Genomic DNA, 23,261 nt, shown 5'->3' with positions numbered 1-23,261 from the left:
TTATCACCAACCAAAAGGAAATAGATCCCCTAGGAGGTCCTGACACTCTGCAGGCAAATTCCCTTCTGAAGATCGATAATTTATTTTAAAGTATAGCTGGATGAGAAGCAGATGACACTCACTGATCATAGAAACATAGGTTAATCTTGTGATTACAACCCTTACCAAGAGTGAGAACTCTAGAGATTATTTTTCTCCTCACTCTAAGGACTGTGTTTCGGAACTTCTAGGGTGAACTAGCGAAAACTCAGTTTTGAGCAGAATTGATGGTTTTGAAAATCTCTCTTGAAATCAGCCCTGCATCAGCCTTTATCTGCAGTGTCCAAAGCACACAGTCTCTGGAATGAGCTGCCCTTTGCTCCATGCCTGAGTTTCTCTGTCGAGGCAACTACTGGGTTCAGTGCAGGCTGGAGCACACATGACATGTGAAGTAAAGGACCACGGACAGGAACAAAACAAGGAAGGGAATGAACTAGAATCAGGCTCTTGTGGAGAACACAGGCCTCCTGCAGGGGTTGAGTAATAGCTCCGTGTCCCTAAGAATTGCGCAGGAGTCCTTTCTCTAAGAAACAGTGAGGCCAGCAGCCTTTACCCTCCTCTGTACTTCCCTTTTCAGAGCCAGTTACGTATTTCCAAAGGTGCTATTATTGCCTTTAAACTTTGACACCATTTCATATCAGCTTCAGAGTCATAAAGGGGCTATACAAAGGAATGTAGCATTAGACCCACGGTACTGAAGTTTGTTATACAAACATCACAGACATAACCACCAAAGCACTAATTGTTTTCTCAGAAGAACCTACTAGTTGGATTTTCATTCTCTCAAAAGGACTTTCTAGCAATGCAAAATAGAGCATTTGGGGTCCTGAGCTTGCTTTGAACGTACTCTGACTTACGTTCTAATATTTGTGTTATCACAGGACGGTACTTGATGAACTTTTACACAGAAATAGGCCACATGAGGCAGTGACATGCGAACCTGCTACAGAAGGGCATGGAATGTCACTCAGTTTGGTAACTTCTAAGCATCTGTTCTCTGCAATCCTGGCCAGCATGTAAAATCTAGATGCTGACTGATGTGTTTGAAATATTCCCCTCACTCAGTCATAATGTCTCCAGGATGGATTTTTGGTATCCAGTAGTTCATTTATGAACAAAATAGAGCTGTTTGGACTCTATGTCCCACTTCCCGTGAAGCTACTGCTTAGGTAGCTGCTGAGTGGTAATGCCAGATTGTGTCATGCTCATGTGCAACAGCTAATCCACAAAATCTATAGAACTATTATACAGCAAATGCAGTTAATCTACAATATCTCCAGTTATCTAAGTTCAGATACTAGGACGTAGTATTATATTGCACAAAGGTATAGGTGTAGCTGCCCAAGTTGCTTTGATATGTGGAAGGTGGGGAATCATATGGACATGGGTTGGAGTTCTAGTTCACTGTGCTAGATATCAGAAAAATAAGGGAACCATGGAATATGTTCCTGTTTTAAGAAGAGCAGAGAGTATAGCAGGAAGTTACACAGCATAGGTTTAGTGACAGGTTTTGGGTAGGAAGCTATTGGGAAGCACAGGGCTGAAGACAGGATTTCAGATGAGAGGTAGCAATAGTCATAAGGATTTATGGATCCATTTAATCTTCCTTTTCTATAGCTATCCCTGAGTATGCTTTATAACTGATGAAATATTTCCTGTAAGATATTTTGGAGCCATCTTCCCTTATCTAAAGGATTCTTTGGTCTGAAAATGTCTGGGATCACCAACCTGTGCTAAATCCATGTTTTTCTGTCATGAGGTAAACAACACTTCATCATAAAAATGCACTAGACATACTGTGCATTCTGAGGGTGAGATGGGATGTCATGGTCCATAACTGAGATGCCCCTGCCCTCTTAACTAGCACATGGTTCTCGAGGTCTGTTCCTGCCATTGTCAGCTAAAGCACCCAGGACCTCAGGTGGAGCCTTGGAGCCATACTTGTCTTCCCACACTAAGCTGGACTAAAAGCCCACGCTCAAGCCCTTGGAGTATGATTCTGGAGCTCGTCCCCTCACCGAAGCTACTGACAACAACATTAACTGTGATGAGAACAAGGCTGGGACCCATATGAGCAGCTAATGCCATAGATTTAGTGGTAGCTACATTCTTGCACGCAGGGGAAAAGTCATCACTTTTGAGGCAATACTGAATGACATGATTTTGACGTAAATTATTTTGGAATATCAAAACACTGACATCACTTTGCAGTCCTTAACAATCTCTGAAGGCAACATTCAGTCTGACATTTTAATGTCCCACTCATTCTTAGCACATACCAAGGGCAACTCTTGCTGCTGATGCATCGTAATTGATCCAGAATGACACCCATGATAAAATGGTAATCAGTATGGAGGGCATGTAGGTTTGAAGAATAAAGTATCCAATATTTCTTTTCAACCTGAAGCTCAGTGAGAGTCTTGGATAGGCACCTGAGAAAAGGGAGAGGAAAACACCGTTATTCATACTGAGGAAAAGACACTTGTGGATACTTGTTTTCAGTTCCTGTAGAAACTAAAGCATCCACACTTTATTGGGTAGTATGACATCTGCAGAACAGTAGGTGAAACACCTTCACTGTGTTACTGGTTGGTATTAAAAGAAACCTTGCAGTGAATATAGTGATATCCAAGCAATTTGTATTTGGGAAGAAAAGAGAGAGTAAGTTATTCTAGATTATTGAACAGATGGGTGAGCACCAGATAGTTTATAAAAACAGATGATTAGGTCTCCAAGCAAAATGCTTATCCAAATACACAGTTTTATGTATAGTATTTATATTGAAATGATTGGCAACATGCATATTTCTGTATTTACATGGAGGAGTTGTTCGTGAGATGGCACTTCTTCATTGCAGCTGAACTATAAGAAACATGCTACCTGTGGTGCCAAAAAAAAATTGTAATGAATCTGAGTGAGGAAAAGCCTTCAGACCAGATCCAAAGGTCTTTAACATTGATTAGACCTGGATAGGATTTTTCTTCCAAAAATATTTTAATCAATAAAATAAAATTTTCTATATCTGTGTACATATACACACAGTATATAGAGTAATAATGAATTATTACAATTGGAGTAAATAAATAATGAAAAAAATAAAAACTTCAATGTCAATGTTTCAAACAAAACATTTTCTTATTTAACATCAAACTGACATATTTCAAAATTAGTGTTACTCTTGCTGAAAATATTTTATATATTTGGAAATCTCAGTTAAAAAAAATTGTAACTTCTTTCACCAAATGCAGAGGATCAAATCTGAGTACAGCTGTACAAGACAAAGAAAGGAATTCACACAACACTAGCTCCATGATTTCAGTGTTTGCACTACTAGTCTTAGTTATAATACTTCTAATAGCTCGTCTAAAAGCTCTAGTTATAGTCAACATCCTCAAAAACATTACTGACCATTCTGAGGGCCCAACTATATATTAGATTACATCCCATCCATTCCAATGCAAATATGTGCAAGATACAAAAGATCACATCTAGAAACACTTAAAAAATTACAAACTTCCCTTTAAATTATGTTCATTTGTTTGCATATGAAAAAATGCTGCACTGTTTCCAGGCAGCAGAAGCATCCAGGGAGCATCAAACTTTATGCAAGGATCCTTAACTGTTTTATCAAACAATGTCAGAGGAACTACCACTGGAAAGAAATATCTGGTAGATGTATTGAGTTGCTGTGATTACTTCAGTCAGTAACATTTTTTTTCCAGGATGAAAAGCCTTCTAGTTTCTCCAACAGAAGAATATTGGTAGAGTCAGAACAACTTGCTTAATAATGAAAATCAGAACAAGGTTTTCTGCAGTCTAAAGCAATCAATATAATTTCAGCAAAGAATAATTTAGACTTTAGTTTGGTTTAAATCTTCATTTTCCTGTGACCAATGTTTAATTCCAAAAGAAAAATTCTCTCTTTGAAACCATGCATGCTTTTTTTGCTAATAAAGCTTCATTTTTTTATTGAGCTTCTTATGAAACCATTTCTATAGTCTTGTATATGCAAACTATGTAAATAAAACAGGAACATACTCTGCCATCATGAAGTACATTAAAAATGTAGTGGCCCTGATCACCTTTCTGCAGTAAGAGTAGTGCATCAGACAGAAATCTTTATAAAGCTCTGTTAAGGAAAATTATTTCATATAACATACCACCTACGTAAAGGTTTCTCTGCAAATCTGTTCCTTTCCAAAAGTCCTGTCCAGGTCTGGGTGTCTGTGGAATATCACTGACAGAGGAGATGACTGGAAAATCTCCCACAAAATACTGATTCTTTAATAAATAGTCTGCAGAATTAATTCAAGAAGTTTCAGTGGAACTGAATCACTGAAAGCTGCTTCTTAGGCTGCTCTGCTGTCAAGGTCCCTGGACGCACTGGGGAACCTCAGAGACAGTAGAGAGCACTTTACTATCGATAAAGCAGAGAAAACGGTGTGGATGGAAGAGAAGCGTGTCAACAGTGGAGAGAAGTAATGTGTCACGTATGTCAGTAATGTTTAGTCATGAAATCCTGAACTGAGAAACAGTATGACAGAGCAAACTAATTTTGCATGTTTCACCTGTGACCATCATTCATTGCCTACCACCATCTCCCTTTAATGAGACAAAATGAGTACTGAAACTAGTGAGACCTGGCCTTAAAGATGGACTCTCCAGATAGACTGTCTCAAGGTCAGAGACACCAACACAAAGTTGTTTTAAGCACCACGTCCTTCATGTAGAATCTAGAAGACAGAACCCTAAGAACCATACCTAGGGCCAGGGGTGTCAGTGCTGGCTGACCTCCTGCTCTAGAACTGGAGCTGGACTGTAATACAGAGATACAATTGCAAATCTGAAGGTGCACTCTTCCTTTTGAGATGAACTGTAACATTTAGACACCAGCATGTAGCTGGCAGATATGACATAGCCTCTACATGTGGGCACGACATAGCCCCTACATCTCTTTGACCAGCAGCTGGAGACTAAGAAGGCTGCCCTATGCCACCTCAAATAGCAGTTGATTAGGCGGCTCACTTGAACTGGCATACACCAGATGACTGTCTAAGCTCCGAATACATTTACAGGACAGTTGGTTCATCTGGTCAATCTTGTAAACAAAACCTAGAGAATTATCCACCTCGTCCAAAAACAGACTCCTGTTGGTGGGCTGAATTTGTCTCCAGACTCCACTGACTGTATTGACTAGGTTGTCATCAACTAAGTTCCCTAGAGCATATGTAGACACTGAGATTATACTCACCTTAAATCAGAGCAAGGTGAATCCCAGCCCTGCAAGTCTCAGAGTAGGTTTTGAGGGTCTGTGGTTCCTGGGAAATATAACTAAAAGTCTTGCTGGCATCACAGCTACTAACTGGAACTGACACATTGCTCAGTTTTATAGAAGTAAATAGGATGTCATCCTGTTTTGTGGTGATTTTCCAAGCTCAAATTTTATTGGGAGGTCTGAATCTTGGCAAATTTCAGAATAATTTGGTCTTTGTATAGTTCAGGTTGAAATTGAAACATGAACTAGCATCCCTATTGTTCTGTACTATGCGGCCAGAGTTTTCCTTTAGGTAGGTCTCTCTGAGATGACTAAAGTTGATATTACTTTCACCTGTATTGCTTTTATGTGTTCACAGATGATCTGTTTTTCTTGCCTTCAGCCTGCCATCTCTGCTATAGTATCTCACCTCCAGCAAACAGACCACAGGAACTTGTGGGGGAAAAAAGAAGTTAAAAGAAGGAACGCTCCTTATTTCCCTTGCTTATTTCCCCCTATTTGTCCAGATGGCTAAAACATAGTTGTAAGGATGGGTCCTAACCTGCATGGAACAAAGGTTGTAAGTCCAGATCTTTATTTATCTAAGAAGGAACCATCTTGTGCAATGTATTTAATAAAAATTGATTTCTTGTTGAGCTTAACAATTACACTGTTACTTGCCTGATTATGCTTGGATAACAATTTGTCAATTAAGGCTCAGCACATTTAGAGATTAATTACCAGGAAACTCTAGTTGTTAACATTCCATCAAGATTTGTTTTTTGCCTAAAGAACAGTGTTGCTGTTCAGGGACCAGATTTGTTACTCTTCCTCCCATCTCATATAACATGTTGATGTCTATGAGCTAATTTAAATAGTACAGGAATAAAAGAATTTGGCTTGAAGTATTTGAATCTAATAACAGTACTGAGAATGCAGGCACGAAAACAGATACTTAATCAATAACCAAGCTCAAAATATTCCTCCTTCATATGTTTGGGCACTTGGTAAAAAGTAATTACTTGTTTCTCTTTCAATTGCATTAAAAGCTAGCAAGCTGAAATATCTAGCTCCAAGGCTAAATTAGTCTCTTGCTGTTTTATCCAAGTATGAAGCAAGATAACAGAGTTGGTCAGTTACAGAATTCTTATTTTAATGTGTTCTTCTGGGAAGGTTCTGTGGCTAATTGGAAATGTACTTTACGGATTGATCTTTCAGGATACAGCAAATAAGTAATTTCCAAATCTTTTAAGACTACTCTTCTCTGACCAACAGGTTGTTAATCTGGCTCTGACTGCTATGCATATCTTTGAAGCTTTTAGGTGGTGTTTTACATATCTGCATCCCTGTTCAGTTTCTTAGCATTTCTGGACATTTAGGAGGCAGATCCAACATACATTTCAGGTGTTTGCATGCAGATATTTACACATGGTTGGTGTGTAAGCTCTCAGTGTAAACTATGGAGATCTAGACTTTAGGTCAACGAATTCTAAGGGTATGATTTAATTGCCTATACAGAGGTGCCTAATGCCATTTGAGATGCGTTAGGCTACTGAAGGGTAGAACTTAATACTAGTCAAGTAATTATTACTGAGGCACTAGATTGGCACATAGGACATAAGACTAAGACTCTGGAACAGCAGCCTGACTGCCAAGCAGGATGCTCTACACCATCTAAAGAGGCACCTATGTTTAGGTAACTGAATCGTGTCCTAAGAGCTATTGGCTTGACAGAACAGAGGTGTTCAAGAGCATAATAGCTCTTTAGGCTGCATTGACAGCACTGATTTGATGTCATTTGACTATGAGCTTAATTCAGTTACTGACACATAGGCATCCAGTGCCATTTGAGAGGTCTTATGGCCTTCAGGTGATATTAGAAGGACAGTTAAACAAATTTTTTTTTTCTTCACAGCAATTTAAATGCTCCTTCTGCTTCTTTCCATCAAGGATAAAGAGAACAAGCTATTCTCTGTGTCTTGGCAGATGCCTTCTAGATATCTCAAGACCTCAATTCCCACCAGGTTTTCTCTTTTTTTAAACTACACAATCATATCTGGCTCTCCGGCAATCTCATGTATTGCACTTTCTGGACTTCTTACTTACTAATTTTCCCTGGACCCTCTTCTATTGCTCCACAACTGTCCTGAACAGTGCTGGCCATGACCACAAATACCTCAGGCCTTAGTAATGCAAGTCAGATTCCTTGTACGATGTGGTGTGCTGTTTGTTTGTTTTTTTTTTTTTCAAAAAAAAGGTGTTATTGGCTCATGTTCAGTCTGAGATCAATAGTAACCCCTAGATTTCTGCACACAGAATTCTAGCCTAACCTGATATTCCCTTTCCTGAATCTGGATAGGAATAATTAGTTGTGCGAATGCTGTGTTTTGCAGTTGTCCATACTGACTTTTATATTTTTTTCAGACCCATTTGCTAACTTGGTAAGATCATTTTTAACTCCAATGCTATGCTTCAACATGCATGTAGTTCCTCCAGTGTTGTTGCAGCCCTGCACAGCTTTATGTCATTATCTCTGGGTTTTTTCTCATGCTTACTGTTGCGTCTCAGTAGTAACTATGGGAACAGATTTTTTTCATTTGCAGAAGTTAGACAAGATTATACAGCACTGTTTCTCATGGAGGATAGGATAACTAACTACTCCAAAAGCTGTATATGGCACGGATCTCAAGTCTTTTAGTTTTATACAATCAAAGCACACAAGTACTGAGACATCTGAAATGCTGAGATACTGTGCTCAAAGAACTAATATCTTCCCTTGAGACTTCAATAACCTCAAAGCCAAAACCAAAAAAAAAAAAAAGCATGCCTGACTTATTTTCCACAAAAATGTAGAAACTGGCCCTAATTACTAGGTCCATAAAAAAGTAGTGTCTTCAGAAGAAATTTGAAAAGAGTGTGCTGACTTTATCCACCAGATTCAGTAGCATGCTTCAGATTTACAATGAAATATGTGTTTTCGAGAAACAAATGTGATGTTTCCCCTGCATGGAAACACTTCTCGCATAATTACATAATTAATAAAGCATTTTTATAATGTCCTGTGCCAAATAATAGTAAATTCAGCACGGTGTCTTCATCAGTGACAAAAATTATATGCTTCAGAAAACAGTACAAGAATCATGGAGTAATCTGTTCTCTGTGACTGTCTCATCCTGCTCCCTAATGTTAAGCTGTCTTAAACCTGGAGTATGAGACTTTTTTACTCCTTCTACAAGATTTTTTGAAAGAACTGAAAATGTGGTCAGTCATATAAGTGTCTACTCCTTGTTTGTATTTTCTCTCATATTTGGCTCACAGCTTTTTGGTTTTCTCTTTTTTTTCCTGAATTTAACAAATCTCTCTCATCTCTAAATTACTAAATCACACCCTTACTGAAATATTTTATCATGAACTAAAAGGTGGCTTTGGACTGTCATGAAAACTTCACAAATGAGTTCTCTGTACTCTCACTGTTGACTCAAAGAGCCGTTCTACAAAAGCATACCCAGTCCTGTGGAGGGGCAGGCAAGCTCTGGCTGCCAAAGGGGACACAAGCCAGAGAATGGAGGGATATAGGATTAGAGTATCTGTTTCTCTGTAGAAAAAACCTTCCATTCATGATGATAAACAAGAACAGCAGAAGTTGGCAAACTCCCTTGTATTAATTTCAGTCCCAGCAATATTTACATTTTGTTCTGAAATACAATTCGTGTTTCTGTGTACTTTGAAACAGATGCTGTGCCCAAAGAGTGGGTGAAGTGATGCTTACAAACATAATAGAGCTATGCTTCATTTGTTCTAGTGTGCTGGGACAGATGGAACAGTACATTCCTGTGGTCTGAAGAGCATGAAAAGCTGGAGCCCCCAAACTGTGGTCCCACACTTGCTGATGGCTTTATGTGTTGCTTTGGTCTTGTCACATATAACAACATTTTCCTATGCTGGTGTGTAACATTGAACATGTAAATCAATGCTGCACTTTGTCACCTGGAGACTTCCAATGCTGTGAGTTACCAGTAACTTTTATTACATCTTAAAGGAAACAAGAAGGAAATCCAGGGATTTAATTTTAGTGTCGTAGCATTGGCTATGTATACAGTATTATACACTCATCAGTGCAAATCAAGATATAAAACGCATTACATTCACTATACAACAACAAAACAAATATGCACTGAAAAGTTGTAGGACAGTGTTGATAAAAACAGTGTCTTTTTGGCCTAGTATGCCAAAACATACTTATGTAGGATCACTAACCCTTTAGGCTACATTTAAGCTGATGACTCAGAGGTGAATGGCTTCATGTTTTTTTACATCACAAATATTTAGGCACCTGGTTAAGTATCACATATTCACACAGACACACACACACAAAAGAAAAAATAAACAAGATATGCTATTTCATGGACTCCTGCCTCCAGGCTTCATCAAGTAAGTAATTTCTTTAGTCAAACACACAACGCAGTGTTAAGTCTAGATATAATTATGATTAATAAAACAATAACTGTTGTACACAAAGAAATTAAACACAACAAGAAAATTACAATACTTGCCTGTGGCAAAGACAACATTCTTTGACACCAGTCTATATTCCACGATGGAGAACTGAGGAAGCTCAATCCTCTCCACGCCAGTGACTGCGTTATCTCCACCTCTCCAGTAGAACTCTATGTCATCGGTTGTGTAGCCATCTGCAGGCAAAGCAGGAGAGCAAGTCAGAAATAACAGCAGACTCAAATGCACCTTCAAACACAGTGCATACGGTTTGTCATTTGAGACAATGAAAAGAATCAGAACAGCTGGAGTGGTGTTCTGCTCTGCATGCCTGTGGGAAGGTCTCCCTAAAAGCTGTGCCATTACAATCTGTGCAGGAATTTGAGGCAAAATACTGTTGTTGTTTTGTTGGGGTTTTTTGATCTTTTTTGGTATCACTCTCATAAAATTCACATGAGGATTAATGGCCCCTACAAGACAGAAAATGCTACCCAATAATCTGCAGAATTGCAGATCAGCATGATTTAAGACATCATACACATTTAGCAATGAAACCAAGTATATATTTCTGCTGATAAACACCAGAAAAAGATGGATTATTCAATGAATACAGGCAAAAATAACTGGGGCAGATCTTTTCCACTTAAACTGAAGAATGTGAGTCACACTATTTCCATTAGCTTCTGTAGTGGAGGACTACAGTTGAATAGAGAATATTTACTAGTATTTTCTCTATATGGCCCATAATCTCCGGCCAGTAACAAGACTGGAGTAGGAACTCCTGAAGTACAAAGATACATTGAATTTGCAATCCTAGGACATGACTGGGTGGAAGAGAGAATCTGGTCCTGCGCAGAACACAACTGCAAATCATAAATGGGGCTGATCTGAAAGCCCAGGCGGGTTCTGTAACAAGATCATTCATGCATAAAAAAAGCATACTGAAAGAAAATGATATCACAGTGTTTGCTCTCTTGAAAAGGAATCTGATTAAAATATGAACATTTATTCTCTTGTGTTGAAGATAAGCATCCAGTCACTGTCTCTGACAAGTCAGTGGCTTCATTCTGTCCTAAACCCATCTTTCTAGGATATATCCATCCATGTAGAAATGGATGAACCCTTATATTTTTTAAAAAAGTCAAAGAAACAAACAAACAAAAGGTGATAATTACAAGATTCACATAGTGTTTATAGACATCAGTGTAAACATTACAGTTTTATAAAAGGAAAACCACCCTGCATCTGAACAAGGTTCTACATGCATTTTCTTATGTACATACAGCTTTCTATTTCCAGAGTGCAGTTCTGTTCATCTAATGGGTATCTTCTTAAGTCCATCATACAAGCTGCAGTGGTTGTGATTCTGTAATACAAATATCACAGAGAATTACTGCACAGCCAGTATTCCAGGTTTTGTTGTTGTTGTTCATTTTGTGAAGTGAGGACTCTCTAAAGCATAGCTTACAATAAATGAGAATCTGGTCCATGGTTTTACATGGAGCAGCAGCTTAATATAACAACGGTTGCACTGTCTGCAATGGAACAATCCATTGTGACTTACCCATATGCAACCAGTCCCTTTGGGCTTCAATGGACCTATCTGCATATGCAAACATTACACAAACATTTGCTGAGATTAAAAAATATGACTTTATATAAGAAAATGTGAAGCGAAAAAAGTCTGCTACAAATGTCAAAATGATTAGAGTTGTGTGAATAACAGATACATTGGTTTTGTGTCAGTTCTAGAAGAAACCTGAAATGTTGAAAAAATGTCTGAAGTTCAGCAAAATACTTAAGTTCAAAATTAAATATATTTCTCTGGTTTTCAAAAGTAAAGAGGATTTTGTAATTAAGTGTCATATAGAATTTTAAATTTTCTCCACAAATAACAATATATTTTTGCTTCCTGATTTCCAGTGCAGGCAATTTAGCACACTAAGGATTAATGTGCAAAACATTTCACTATTGATGAATCTGCATTTTTCATTAAGCTCTTGTATATCAGGAGTGTCAACAGTACACATGCACAACCAAAATAATTGTATTAACAGCTTCACACGGCATCAGCACTTTATTTTTAAACTAGTAGATTTATATATTTGTACTAACTTTTAGACAGATATAATAATATCTCATGATTAATCTTCAATGTATCTTAGTCTTTTACTGAATCACAGCCTTCATCAAGAGTCTGTACATTATTATGCATAATTTTCTTTATAATGGCTCCATGTAAATTTCACATTTGAATGCTCTCCTTGGAGTGACTAGATCAATTCTTTACTGATCCTTTTCTGATATAAACGAGTGATAGATCTTGTACACAGTTAGTTCCTAAACAAGTAACAGTCTGGTGATAATTTATGCTAGTAATACAAGAGGGGAAATGCCTTAAAAGTACCTCTGAAAGCTGGAACCCTCAATGTCAAGGTTTTGTCCATCTGTTTTCTGTTTTGAAGCCTTCTCTTCAATCCCTTAACCTTCAGAAATTACAGTCTTCTAATACTGTAAACTACTCTAAAATTCAGGAGCAAATTTCAAGAGGAGAAAAGTTGTTAGGTGCCTTTCTTCCCCTCTTTCACACTAAAAAGCCTCTCTGTTGTTATCATGAATCCTCCACCCAGTCTCCCAGAAAAGAAAGGAAAGAATGCTTATTCTTTAGTATATAGGTTATTTCGGATGGACAACCACATAATATGCAAAGGAAAGGATTAAGACCAATACAACTATCTCATAGGAAAACAGAGGCCACCCTTCTCTGACTGAGAAGGTGCTTTTGTAAGAAAATATTGTCATTTCTTTCCACAGGGAGGGACAGTTCTATGAGCACAAAGGCAATAGATGAGCTAGGAGAGGAAAAAGCTCCAGGATCTGCTACTCATCATATCTTCTCACCTGTGTTCCTACCAGCAGCCAGTGAGAAAGGCACACAGCTGACCTTCATCCTTCCCAGCCATACCTATGGCATGATCTACAAGTCTACAACTGCTGTTCACTCTGGGTGTTCTCTGAAGACCCTTATCTTAGTCCCACAGGCTTTCAGGTACCAAGTATTGTATCACAGGAAGATACTCAGGTCAACCTTCCTCCAGCCACCTGCTGAGAGATGCTCTGGTTCCTCTGTTAATACATGTCCTGGTGGGCAGGAATAGCTTACAAACAGCAATTGCTCAGCTGCTCTACAGTTTAGGGGGACATCTCTGCAGTCAACATTTGCAAGAGCCCTTCTGGACCCCTAAGCAAGGTTCTAGACATAGGCTTATTAATTATGGAGATGAATGTCTCCTCAATATGACAGCTACTAGCAGCTCTAGCTAAGCATATAAAACTAGGACTAGCCTAGGGTCTTAGAGGAGAAGACTTAGTCTTAAATCTGTGATCATTGACGAACATTTTAAATGACAAGGTCTTAGCAGTGATCAGTGTTACAAAGCCCTACTGACTCTGCAATTAAATGATCTTGCTCCTGAGTCAATCAGTAACTGTGCTCAAAGTAAAACAAGCGGGCACACTTGGGCGTTGCTGCTATGAGTTTTCTATTCCACATTTCAGTACATTCACTCAAGCTAACTCAGGGCTCATTTAAGATCCTGCAGGAGAATCCACATAATCTAAATTGATACAAGAGGAAGTGTGGTACCAGGACCGTAACTATTATGTTGTATAACCAGCTTTAATGGTCAGCCATATAGAAAACATGCACTCTACAAATGCTTAATGTGATAGAATTATTAAAAACCATGCATCTGATCAACTTGCATTCAACTTACTAATTGCCTTATGACTTTTTAAGGAATAAATTTTTCTTTTTGCCTGTTCACATACCATAGTGGTTCTGTATCACAAGTTCCTCTATGAGAAACTGCACACTCTTGATCAAGTAACTTTTTACACTACAGCAAAATCTATGTTTTTAATTTCATAAACATCTACTAGCAAAGAAGATATGGCTAGATATACATAGAAACAGACTTATCCCATTTACTCAAAGTAAGTTGAGTGCTCAGAGGTCCCTCCTGAATGAATATTCAAGCAAGCAAATTTAACTTGCTCAAATGCTCACCAAAAGCAAATGTTAATTGCTCAGGCTTGTGCATGCTCCTAAGAAAAGCAGGTTTATTTTTTTATGGGATGGGATGCTGTGTGACACAGCAGGACAACAAGGTTTCAAGAACTCATCATCTCAGCAGTGACAGAGAAACAATTATGAGCCAGACAAAGATAAAGCAGTACACAGGTACACATATATTTTGGGTGAAAGCAATACACAAAGGAAATACTTTTAATTGTTTAGAATTCCCTAATCCAGATATCTGTCATCATGATAGAACTTCTCTTACCCTTCTCTGCTACGTTATTACTTGGCTGATTGCCTTTGATTATTTGATATACTGCATAGGAACTTCAACTGTGATGTGCTGGGAGGTGCTGCATAAACAACCAACAGAAAGGTATTTTCTTTCCCCCAAAAGCTTACAAAATAAATCAGTCTAAGCAATATAAATACTTCCTATGAGAGCAGGTCACAGTCTTGATGGCTAATTTGATTATCTTTTCATCTTGATACAGAAATACAGTCATCCGAAAAAGAACAGAAGTGTGGTTGCCTTGTCTGATCTATCACAGCAAACCTTTTCAACTTGCAAACATCCATCATGTTTTATATTTGGGTGATAACTATGTGAGTTCTTTCAGATAAGAGAAATATATTCCTCCACTCTATTTATTTATAACATTTAGCATTGTACTGCCTGAGAATAAGAGGTCTATATATGGCAAACACACAAGCAGTTGGAAACAATATATTTTTGATCCCTGGTCTATAAAGTCATTATTTCCTTTTTTGGTATATTATGAAAAAAAGCTGTTGTATCATCATATGTCTTGTATATTGTTCTGAATGAGATGGAATGATGTCAGTATAATGGTCACAGAAAAAAAATCCCTAGAAATGGGTTGAACTTCAAAAAGATACTATGCCATTCCCCCATCTTCACAGACTTTTGCTGCAGTAGCAAACTGCTTTCGCTGAAGTAGAGAGAAACCTTGGATAACTGAAGGTCAAGTCTTTCAAAACTATGATAAATTCTACATTGTCCAGAAGCGAACACAGCCAGTGTGGCCTCGGGATCACTTTTGTTATATATATTTTTGAGGAACTGCTTTGTTCCATGGATATTCTATAATCGGCTGCAACCCTCCAAAGTTTCCCCTATTTTTCTCAGTGACCCTGTGTTTTGTAGCACATAAAACTCAGGGTTCTCATCTCAGCCCACGAGATGAGTCATCACTTCCAGATTGTGGCTTGAGGCCAATGACATCAGGATGTTCTGAAGCCACAACACAAGAAGTTAAGCTAGTAGGAGAGCAACACAAAGTTCAAGTCTTTAAATCAAAGGAGCTAAGGCTCAGATATTTTCTTCCTTCTGATCACAATACCTTGTATTTTGCCAAGACTGAATTTCAGACGGTTAACCTTCATTAAGTAACTCAGCTGCTTCACACTATGGATATCGAGTGCTTTCCGAGGAATGGGGAATTGAAAGAAAGTTACCACGCACGAGCCACTGGTGAAATCCCTGTCAAGCATATACCATCAAGCAAAATGCAATCTACTTGTGGACAATTACGTTTTGCAGAAGAGGAGGACATCTTATTCAAATACTCTATTTTATGACAGATAATCCTCACCTGAATGACTCCAAATGTTTTCAGAGTGTGAAAGAAAGACTTCTATATACTACTGTAATCACAAGAGTCCTAATCTCCATCACTCTTTTATTACATTTCACTGTGGGGATGGTTCTTGAGACAGAGTAAAGGAAACAAAAATATCTTGCAACTTTTGTTATTTTCAACTATTTGTGGAAAGAATGTTAAACCTGCAGTGTTCCATATTGGGTTAAAAGCATGCAAGATGAAAGCCTCCTTTTGCTAAAAATAGTTAATTATAGAGACAATGTTTCCTGAACATCCTAACTTCTTTAAACTTTCATAATAGGCTGCGACTATTTATATTTTGTCTAGAAAGATTCATCCAATTATAGCCCACACATAATATGCAATAAGAGTTAGAGAGGTGAGGGGCCAAGACCCAAGTCAGCTAAAAAGTTAAACTGTTGATAAAAATTAAAAAGTAGGTAAAATAATTATACTAGACATAAAATCCTTCTGCACCACTTCTCAGATGTCAGTCATTTTTATAGTAGACACTCTTTATCCTGTACTACCTATGTGTAGCAATATTATCTATGGTTAAAAATACAATAAAGTTCCAATGATGGAAACAGAGCCTCCACTGGCAAAGACTTGTTTTGTTGGTACAGTTTAAACTGGAGCAAATGGAGTAACCTGCCCAAAGAAAGCAACCTTTTCGTACTACTGAGTGTTCCTTTAAGATTTTTGCTAGTATAAAGACTTTTATTAAGGGAAGGATTTTTCAGCATTCCTAATCATAAAAGCTATGACAGGAAATAAAGAAAACACAAGTCAAGCCTAAAATAGGTAGAAAGTAGGATAATGTAAGGTCACTTTGTATGTCCAGGTTAAAATATAACACATTGTGATGCTGATCCCTGCTCGAAGAAATCACTGGAGGTACTCATAGTCATGGTCTTAACCATGGCTGACTCTGTTTAACCAGGGTTGTTGTGACTTTTCTTTATAGACTACAGACACATCATGAGACAATGTAAGAATACCTATTCAATCTTACCGCCTGTATTTTGGACAAAATTTTCAGGTTTACAATTAATGAGTGCCTTTCTGCTTCCTATAGCCAGTGGGCTTTCTGGATATGGTGACTCTACAGACAGAGATAAAACCTGACTGAAGGCACTTCTGGCAAAATTAAGAAACATCGAGTGTGTCATTTGGTTTCTATGGGCATCTTTCGCAGTTACAGGGAAGGTTACATAATATTACAAACCAAATGTTTGTAATAACCTTGCACCAGGAAGCAAATATCAACAACACATAATGACGGTGATGAAATCTTAATCATGGAAGCACAGACCTGAGGCCGTAAAGCACCGTTCCGTCTGGGTGAAGGCGAATCATTCGATTCTTCACAGTTACGCCATGCACAAATGATTTCTTGTCATTTAAGAAGTAAGTGTCAGGCACCCACAGTTGATCTGCCACTCGGTTATCAAGCGTGAGGTTGAGAGGTATGCCAGCGTAAGCCAGCCTCTTATCTCTCCAGTACTGCTGAAAATACATCGTCAAAGTGTAATCCTGGTGAGGAAAAAAGAGAAGCACAGCAGTCAATCATATTTGGTGTAACTAGAAGAAATTCTTTGTTCTCTGTCACTAGCTTACTGCGCTGTTGTGTGATTTGGTTTTTTTTAATTAAAAAAAAAGCTTCATAAAACCATTAAATATTCCTATCACTTATAAAATCTTCCTAATAATTCAGTATCACTCTAGTCTAAGGGAGAATCTTACGAAATTTAGATAGCACTGGTATTTTTTGTCCTGTTCTTCCTTTTGTCTTATGTAATTCACCTGACAGCTACCCCAAATTATTATGTTTGTGGAATGATAAACCAGGTAACAGGTAAATACTGCGATCTTCCCCATTTTTAAAAATGATAGATTAATGGAAAAACATTCCAAATACTGTGAGGCAGTATGCAAGTTTTTTTCCTGAAAATTAAGCTCCAAAGATGTTGTTTACACATGTGCCTTTCTGTAAGACTGCATCTTGCACTGACATAAAGATTTTCTCATCAACAAGTTACACCAGTACTTAGAAGAACAGTAAATTGTAGTAAAGTCCCATTTCGTGATGTCCGCTATGAACTGTGATCACTAACATAGAAGTCTAAACATGGATACAGAAGCTTAAAACATCCATTTTAGAATTCTTTATTTCATTTCAGAATTTGCTAACCTGGCTTGATCATCTTGTAATAATGATGTATTGAAACACTTGGAAAGTCTTTGACAAGAGGTCTCATTCATTAGTTCACGGTATTATTAAAAATACTTTTAAAAATCTGGGAATACTTTAAAGTTAAGTGGCAGCAAAAACAAAAAAAAAAAATCACATTAAATAGATCATTTCCTCTTAGAAAAGAAAAACCTTTGTCTTTTCTTCTTCTCATTACTTTCAAAGTGTGGAAGGAGATTTTTATTTCTAGAGAGCCTATTTTTACACCTTAAAAATAAAAAGGTGAACATCTGAAAATAATAATTTCTTATATATGGAAATGAATGTTTACAACGAAAGAAACCATTGGGTTTAGGTATGACAATACTGCCATATTTAACAACTAAAAAAATGAGACCGTTAAGTACAAGCCAATAAAACTCTGATTTCTAAATTACAGAAGTGCTCTAAATGACAAAACTCTTCATGAAACTCTTCACAAAACACTGAGAAATTTATGTGATCTCCAAACACATTTAAATATTTAGCAGCAGGTGTGCAAGCCACAGGATACCTGCATTTGTATCTGGTTCTACAAGCTGGTGATGCAAAACTCCTGAGACTTGCTGCTTGTTTGGGAAAAGGATGCTCAGGCTTTCTCAGTATGGCTGTTGGGAACTGTCCATTCCTGTAATGGGTTTCATGTGGAGACAATCCAATTTCAGGGACTGATCCTGCCTGGCTTCCCTAAAGCCCTAACGCCTTTCCTTGAAATTGAATGAAACTTCAGAACACCGTTCACACTCAGAGCTTTTGCATATGTTATTCAGGGATTCACTCTCTTTAATGAGGAAGCTGCTACAGCTTTAAGAAATCTACTTTAATTGCTTGAAAAAATAATCGTTATAGCTATCAAGGACAAGCTGTTCCAATTTTAGGAAACTAATAGGAGACCTTTGACAAGAAAAGGGCTCGGTGATGGAGAAAAGAGCTCACGTAGAACTGCCTGGAAGGAAGTTCATTCCTCAAAACTCAGATCTGACATGACTGCTCAGTAGTATGTTCTCTGACCTTTCGGTCAGAAGCTTTCTTCAGTGGGACTAACAGTCCCTGCTCATTGCTGAAGGAGGTAAATGCTACACTGGGTGCACCTGCCTCATACCTCTGTGCGTGTCAGAAAGACTACATGTTCTCTGCAACCAATTTGGTGACACTGATGCATTAGAACAAATACAATCTATCAGCTCTGTTTCACTCTAATTAAAGCTTGTTACTATTAACGTTCCAAATTTGCTATGTGCTTGGCTTCTATAGTGGTCAATGTTAAGAATTCGGAGATTATAAAAGCTGTCGACACATGAGCAGTACCCAAAAAGCTCGCTATGTGTAAATGTACAGTATGTGCACAACACAGTGCTAAACAAAAATAAAGAAATGAGGCGGCACTACACAGCATGGAAAGAAGTGAAGTGGGTAGAATCAAAATATAAGAGAAGCAGCACATTTGAACACAAAAGAGCTTCAGGCTAGCCTCCTTTTCCCTTTGGCTTGAGATGAAACACATGTTAACAGCTAATGCTAATGACTGAAGTAATTAACTAGCTAAATAAAATGTACGTAACAATACAAGCAGTAATAGTCTGTCATTTTCTTTTTCAATAATAAAATTTACTATGGCAGGGAACAACAGAGGAAAAAAAGTTTAAAAATTAGACACAGAAACAGCAACATCCAGTAAACATCAAGAACTTCCAGTGCCCTGACTGAAAGACAAACTTCCAAAATACATCATCTAAGGTACAAATTTCCTTATTGCTTCCTCAATTAACCTTCACTTCTTCTTTCATCTTAGCTTTACATAAAAAACCCTATCTATACACTTGCTAATGTATATGAATATATTTGCATGCATTGGAAGCAAAGATACTCTGAAATACATTTTGGGGGTTTTTTTTAAAGTACATTATTGCATGCAAAATATCAGCTCATTTCCAGTTCTTCACCTGGTATCTACTAAGGAAAATGCTCACACAGCATCTTCTGCAATGGCAATGTGTTATACTGATGCACTGACACGTCTGTCTAACCCCACTCTCTGCACTTCGGCAGAAACGAGGTGCCCAAGAAACCATGTGTGCTGCCACACACCTTGAAGGATCGAGCACTGTACACCTGTGCCCTGCCAGCCTCACCTGCTCTGAAGACGATGGAACACAAAGAATGAGTATGAACCATGCTTGTTCACCATCACACTTCTTCTCATCACTTCAAAGCAAAAAGCAGCAGCAAACTCATATTTGAACTGCACTGAAACTGCCTGGTTGTGCAAGGAGTGATAAAATGAGCAGGAAAGGCCAGTTCCTTAGGGCAGCTCTACCAAAGTCACCACCAGCGAAAGATAAGCTTATTAAAACCCATGAGGATGTCAGCTCTCATTCTTAATAGCTCATTTGACAGGTTTTGTACCCATAAAGGAAGTTTTCCTTTTTTGGATACTATAGAAGAAAATGCAAAAGTGGTTTGAGTGTGGACTGGAAAAAATGCAGTAGGTATTTGTCAGGTAAAACGAGAAAATGGACTTTTACCCCTAGGTAAGGAGCCTACAAAGTTTATTAATGGCTACCTTCCTCCAGGGGAGTTTATGATGACTAGCTCTGATACAGAGGTCAAGAGGGTAGATGTCTAAAGCTAGAAGAGATTAATCCCACTACAGCTACTGCATTAGGGTGCTATTGTATGTCAAAGATGACACAGAGCTGCCAGCTTTAGGAAATTCTAGCTACCGCACAGACCAGTGGACACTCTCGTCAGCAGCAAAGGCCTCCATAAATCATATTTCTTTCCTGTACAATACCATGCCACATCCAAGGTCTTCCTTTCACCTCACTCACTCCTCACAGTAATAGATACTTCAGGTCAAGAATGGTAACAAAATCACTCAAAGCTCTGACAGAATGCCAAACATGGTGCCGCTGAAGTCCAGGAGAAGTGTCCTCAAAATTGGAAAAGCTGGACTGCACAGGCAACATGAGCTTTCTTTTGTGTATTCAAAGACCATGGAACATCCTACAAGGACAAGGAACAGTGATGCGCATCCTTGACTTTCTAGTGCTGCAACAATGCCACCAATAGAAAGAAAGGCACACAGAAAGTTATGCTCGTGTTTTTTCCATATAATTTTTCCTGGGCAAAGAAAAAAACTCAAACAATAGATAATACTTGGGAAGGAATTTATATACAATGGTGAAGAGGCCTATATCACAATAAGATAGAGCATAATATACCAGTATTCTTTGTGTCTATTATCTATTATTTCAAAACATCTTAAGCAAGAATTACAGAGACTCACAGATATTGTAAGGTGATAACCACATACAAAGACATTTTTAAGTGTTTTCTACATTATATTTGTCTCTTCACAGACTTAACATGTAGGAAGCACAACTATGATTCAACTACAAAACCACTTCAGACAGGTAGAAGATATTATCATATAGTATATTATAGTATAGTAAGTACCTCATTTAGTGACTATAGGACTAACAAATAATAAATACTAATACGCTGCAATCTTAAAAGCAAACAATAATTTGTTTTCTGTTACAGGGCTTGTTATCTTTAGCTTTTCTCTCCTGCACTCAATAGAAAGGAAAGAAAAATTTTAAAGTATAATTTGTTCTTCAAAATAACAGCCTTATAGCACCAATAACACTCTAAAATTGACTACCACTGTTTACAGTCTTAATGTGTTATGTTTCAAGGATGTTAAAGTTTTCCATTAGTTGTAAAAATCTGTTTGTTTAAAATGACTGTTAGATAGAACACTACAATAATAATTATGATGAAATACTGTTAATATGGCAGTTAATAAAAGTAAATTATTCATGCAAAATAAATAAATGTCTTGAAAATTACTGGAAATATAGAAAAAATATGCAAAAATGAACTACTCCACTGCTTCGGAGGACAGTTTTGTGTCTACTTGAAATGCAGAGTCTTGTCTTAGATTTGCATTTGGATTTAAATTCACATTCTGGTTTTCTTGACCTAACAGACAAATGGGAGTATTAGCATCAGCTTTCACATTATTTGGTTTTTACAAGTTAATGAAGTAAATACTCATTCAGTGGATAAACAGATGAGTTGAAATCCATGCCTTAGTCTTCGCATAGCTTCAAGGTCTCTTCCCTCACCTTCCACATTATTTCAAAAATTAGATACAGCTGCTGTAGTATAAGGAATTATTCCTGAAACACTGATGATTGAGTTACATTCTTCCCAATAAGCCCAAAGTGAATTGCAACGCCAAACTCACGAATCCTATGCTTTGACAACATAGCCGTCAGTTGGTCCCCTATTATACACAGAAGAGATCTGAGAAAGGGATTCATGCACACATTAATTCACACGGTTAAATATGAATATAATAAAAAACATTTCAGAAATGCTAATCTCAGGAAGTCAGAATTTACCAGCAATACTAGTCAGTTGTGTGAGGTGATCACTTAAACATTTTTCTCAGCATTCAAAATTTTCTAAACATTTCAGCAACTTTCATATTCTAAAAAAAGTTTTATTAAATAAAAGCTTTATTTAAGAAAATTTTACTTTACATTTTACCTGCTGACGTTCTGATTTGCCCAAAGTATAAACTACATATTACTTATTTAGCTGTCAGAGAACGGAAAAAATCACTGAAGTTTATTCTTCTGCAGTTTCTTACAAGAAAACTGCCCACTTAGAACCTCTCTAGTGTTTGAAGTAGCTAGTGAACAGCCTGAGTGAAGGAGATTTCTGCATGCACGCAGACACACATCCACCCTCCCCCACCAAAGCACCTTCCCCTAACGTTTCTTGGTCTACCTGCCAGTATACTCAAGATTCAGCTCACTTAGAAGATCCTCATCCAGGTTTCTCTCTGGAACCACTCAAAAGCCCTATGATAATGACTGGTTGAAAACATGGCACGTATTTTCCAAAGCATGTGGCTAAAACACTCTTTTGTTAAGAAAATGCGATGTTAAAGCAGCTCCATTACACTGATTTCACTGTGAACGTCCATATGTACATGTTGTCATGGCGTCCTTTGTACCAAATTACCATGTTTTTTTTCCTCTTCTACTGGAACACACAAGGTTGGTGTTACAAATAGATCTAAGGAAATATTTAGCCTCCAAGAAACCCTTTGACTCTACAAAACAAAGTTTTCCAAAAACCCATATAATTGCATGGGTCTTTCTTGCCCTCTCATACCCTTTGGCACAAGAGTTTACGTCTCCACCACAACCACAGTGCCTTCTCCAAAGAACCTGTCCCCCACCGAGCATCTCCGGGTGCTCCCACGAGGGTTGCCATACCAACCAGCGCTCGGTTTTCTGCAGGCACAGGGAGCATGGTTGACATAGCAACTGGCCAAAGCAGCTTCTCCCTGGCTTTTTGGGGACAGGTAGTGGTCACCGCAACAGAAGTTTCTCAACAGGAATGAAGGGAGTAGCTGGGCACCCCTGATTGGTACTGCCCCACGGCACCTTTCTGCCATGGCCACAGGAGTCACTCTTCAAAAGCTGGGTATTGGCTTTTCTCTGTACATATTCC

The 23,261-nt window shown here is 37.9% G+C and overlaps 1 protein-coding gene across 3 annotated transcripts in view; it reads right to left on the bottom strand.

Moving 5' to 3' along the window:
• The window catches only part of GABRB3 (gamma-aminobutyric acid type A receptor subunit beta3), a 196,492-nt gene that overhangs the window by 16,986 nt on the left and 156,245 nt on the right, over positions 1-23,261 (bottom strand). For all 3 annotated transcript variants that reach the window (XM_065840414.2, XM_065840388.2, XM_065840397.2), the window contains 4 exons: positions 16,809-17,029; positions 11,071-11,153; positions 9,847-9,984; positions 2,319-2,471 (listed from right to left, as the gene is read on the bottom strand). In XM_065840414.2, coding sequence (XP_065696486.2) covers positions 2,319-2,471; positions 9,847-9,984; positions 11,071-11,153; positions 16,809-17,029 — 595 coding nt within the window. The remainder of the gene's footprint in view (positions 1-2,318; positions 2,472-9,846; positions 9,985-11,070; positions 11,154-16,808; positions 17,030-23,261) is intronic.

The sequence above is a fragment of the Patagioenas fasciata genome, chromosome 1 (assembly GCF_037038585.1).
Source record: "Patagioenas fasciata isolate bPatFas1 chromosome 1, bPatFas1.hap1, whole genome shotgun sequence".
NCBI lineage: Eukaryota > Metazoa > Chordata > Aves > Columbiformes > Columbidae > Patagioenas > Patagioenas fasciata.
The sequence above is the reverse complement of the archived record's forward strand: the minus strand, read 5'-3'. Positions and strand labels throughout refer to the sequence as shown.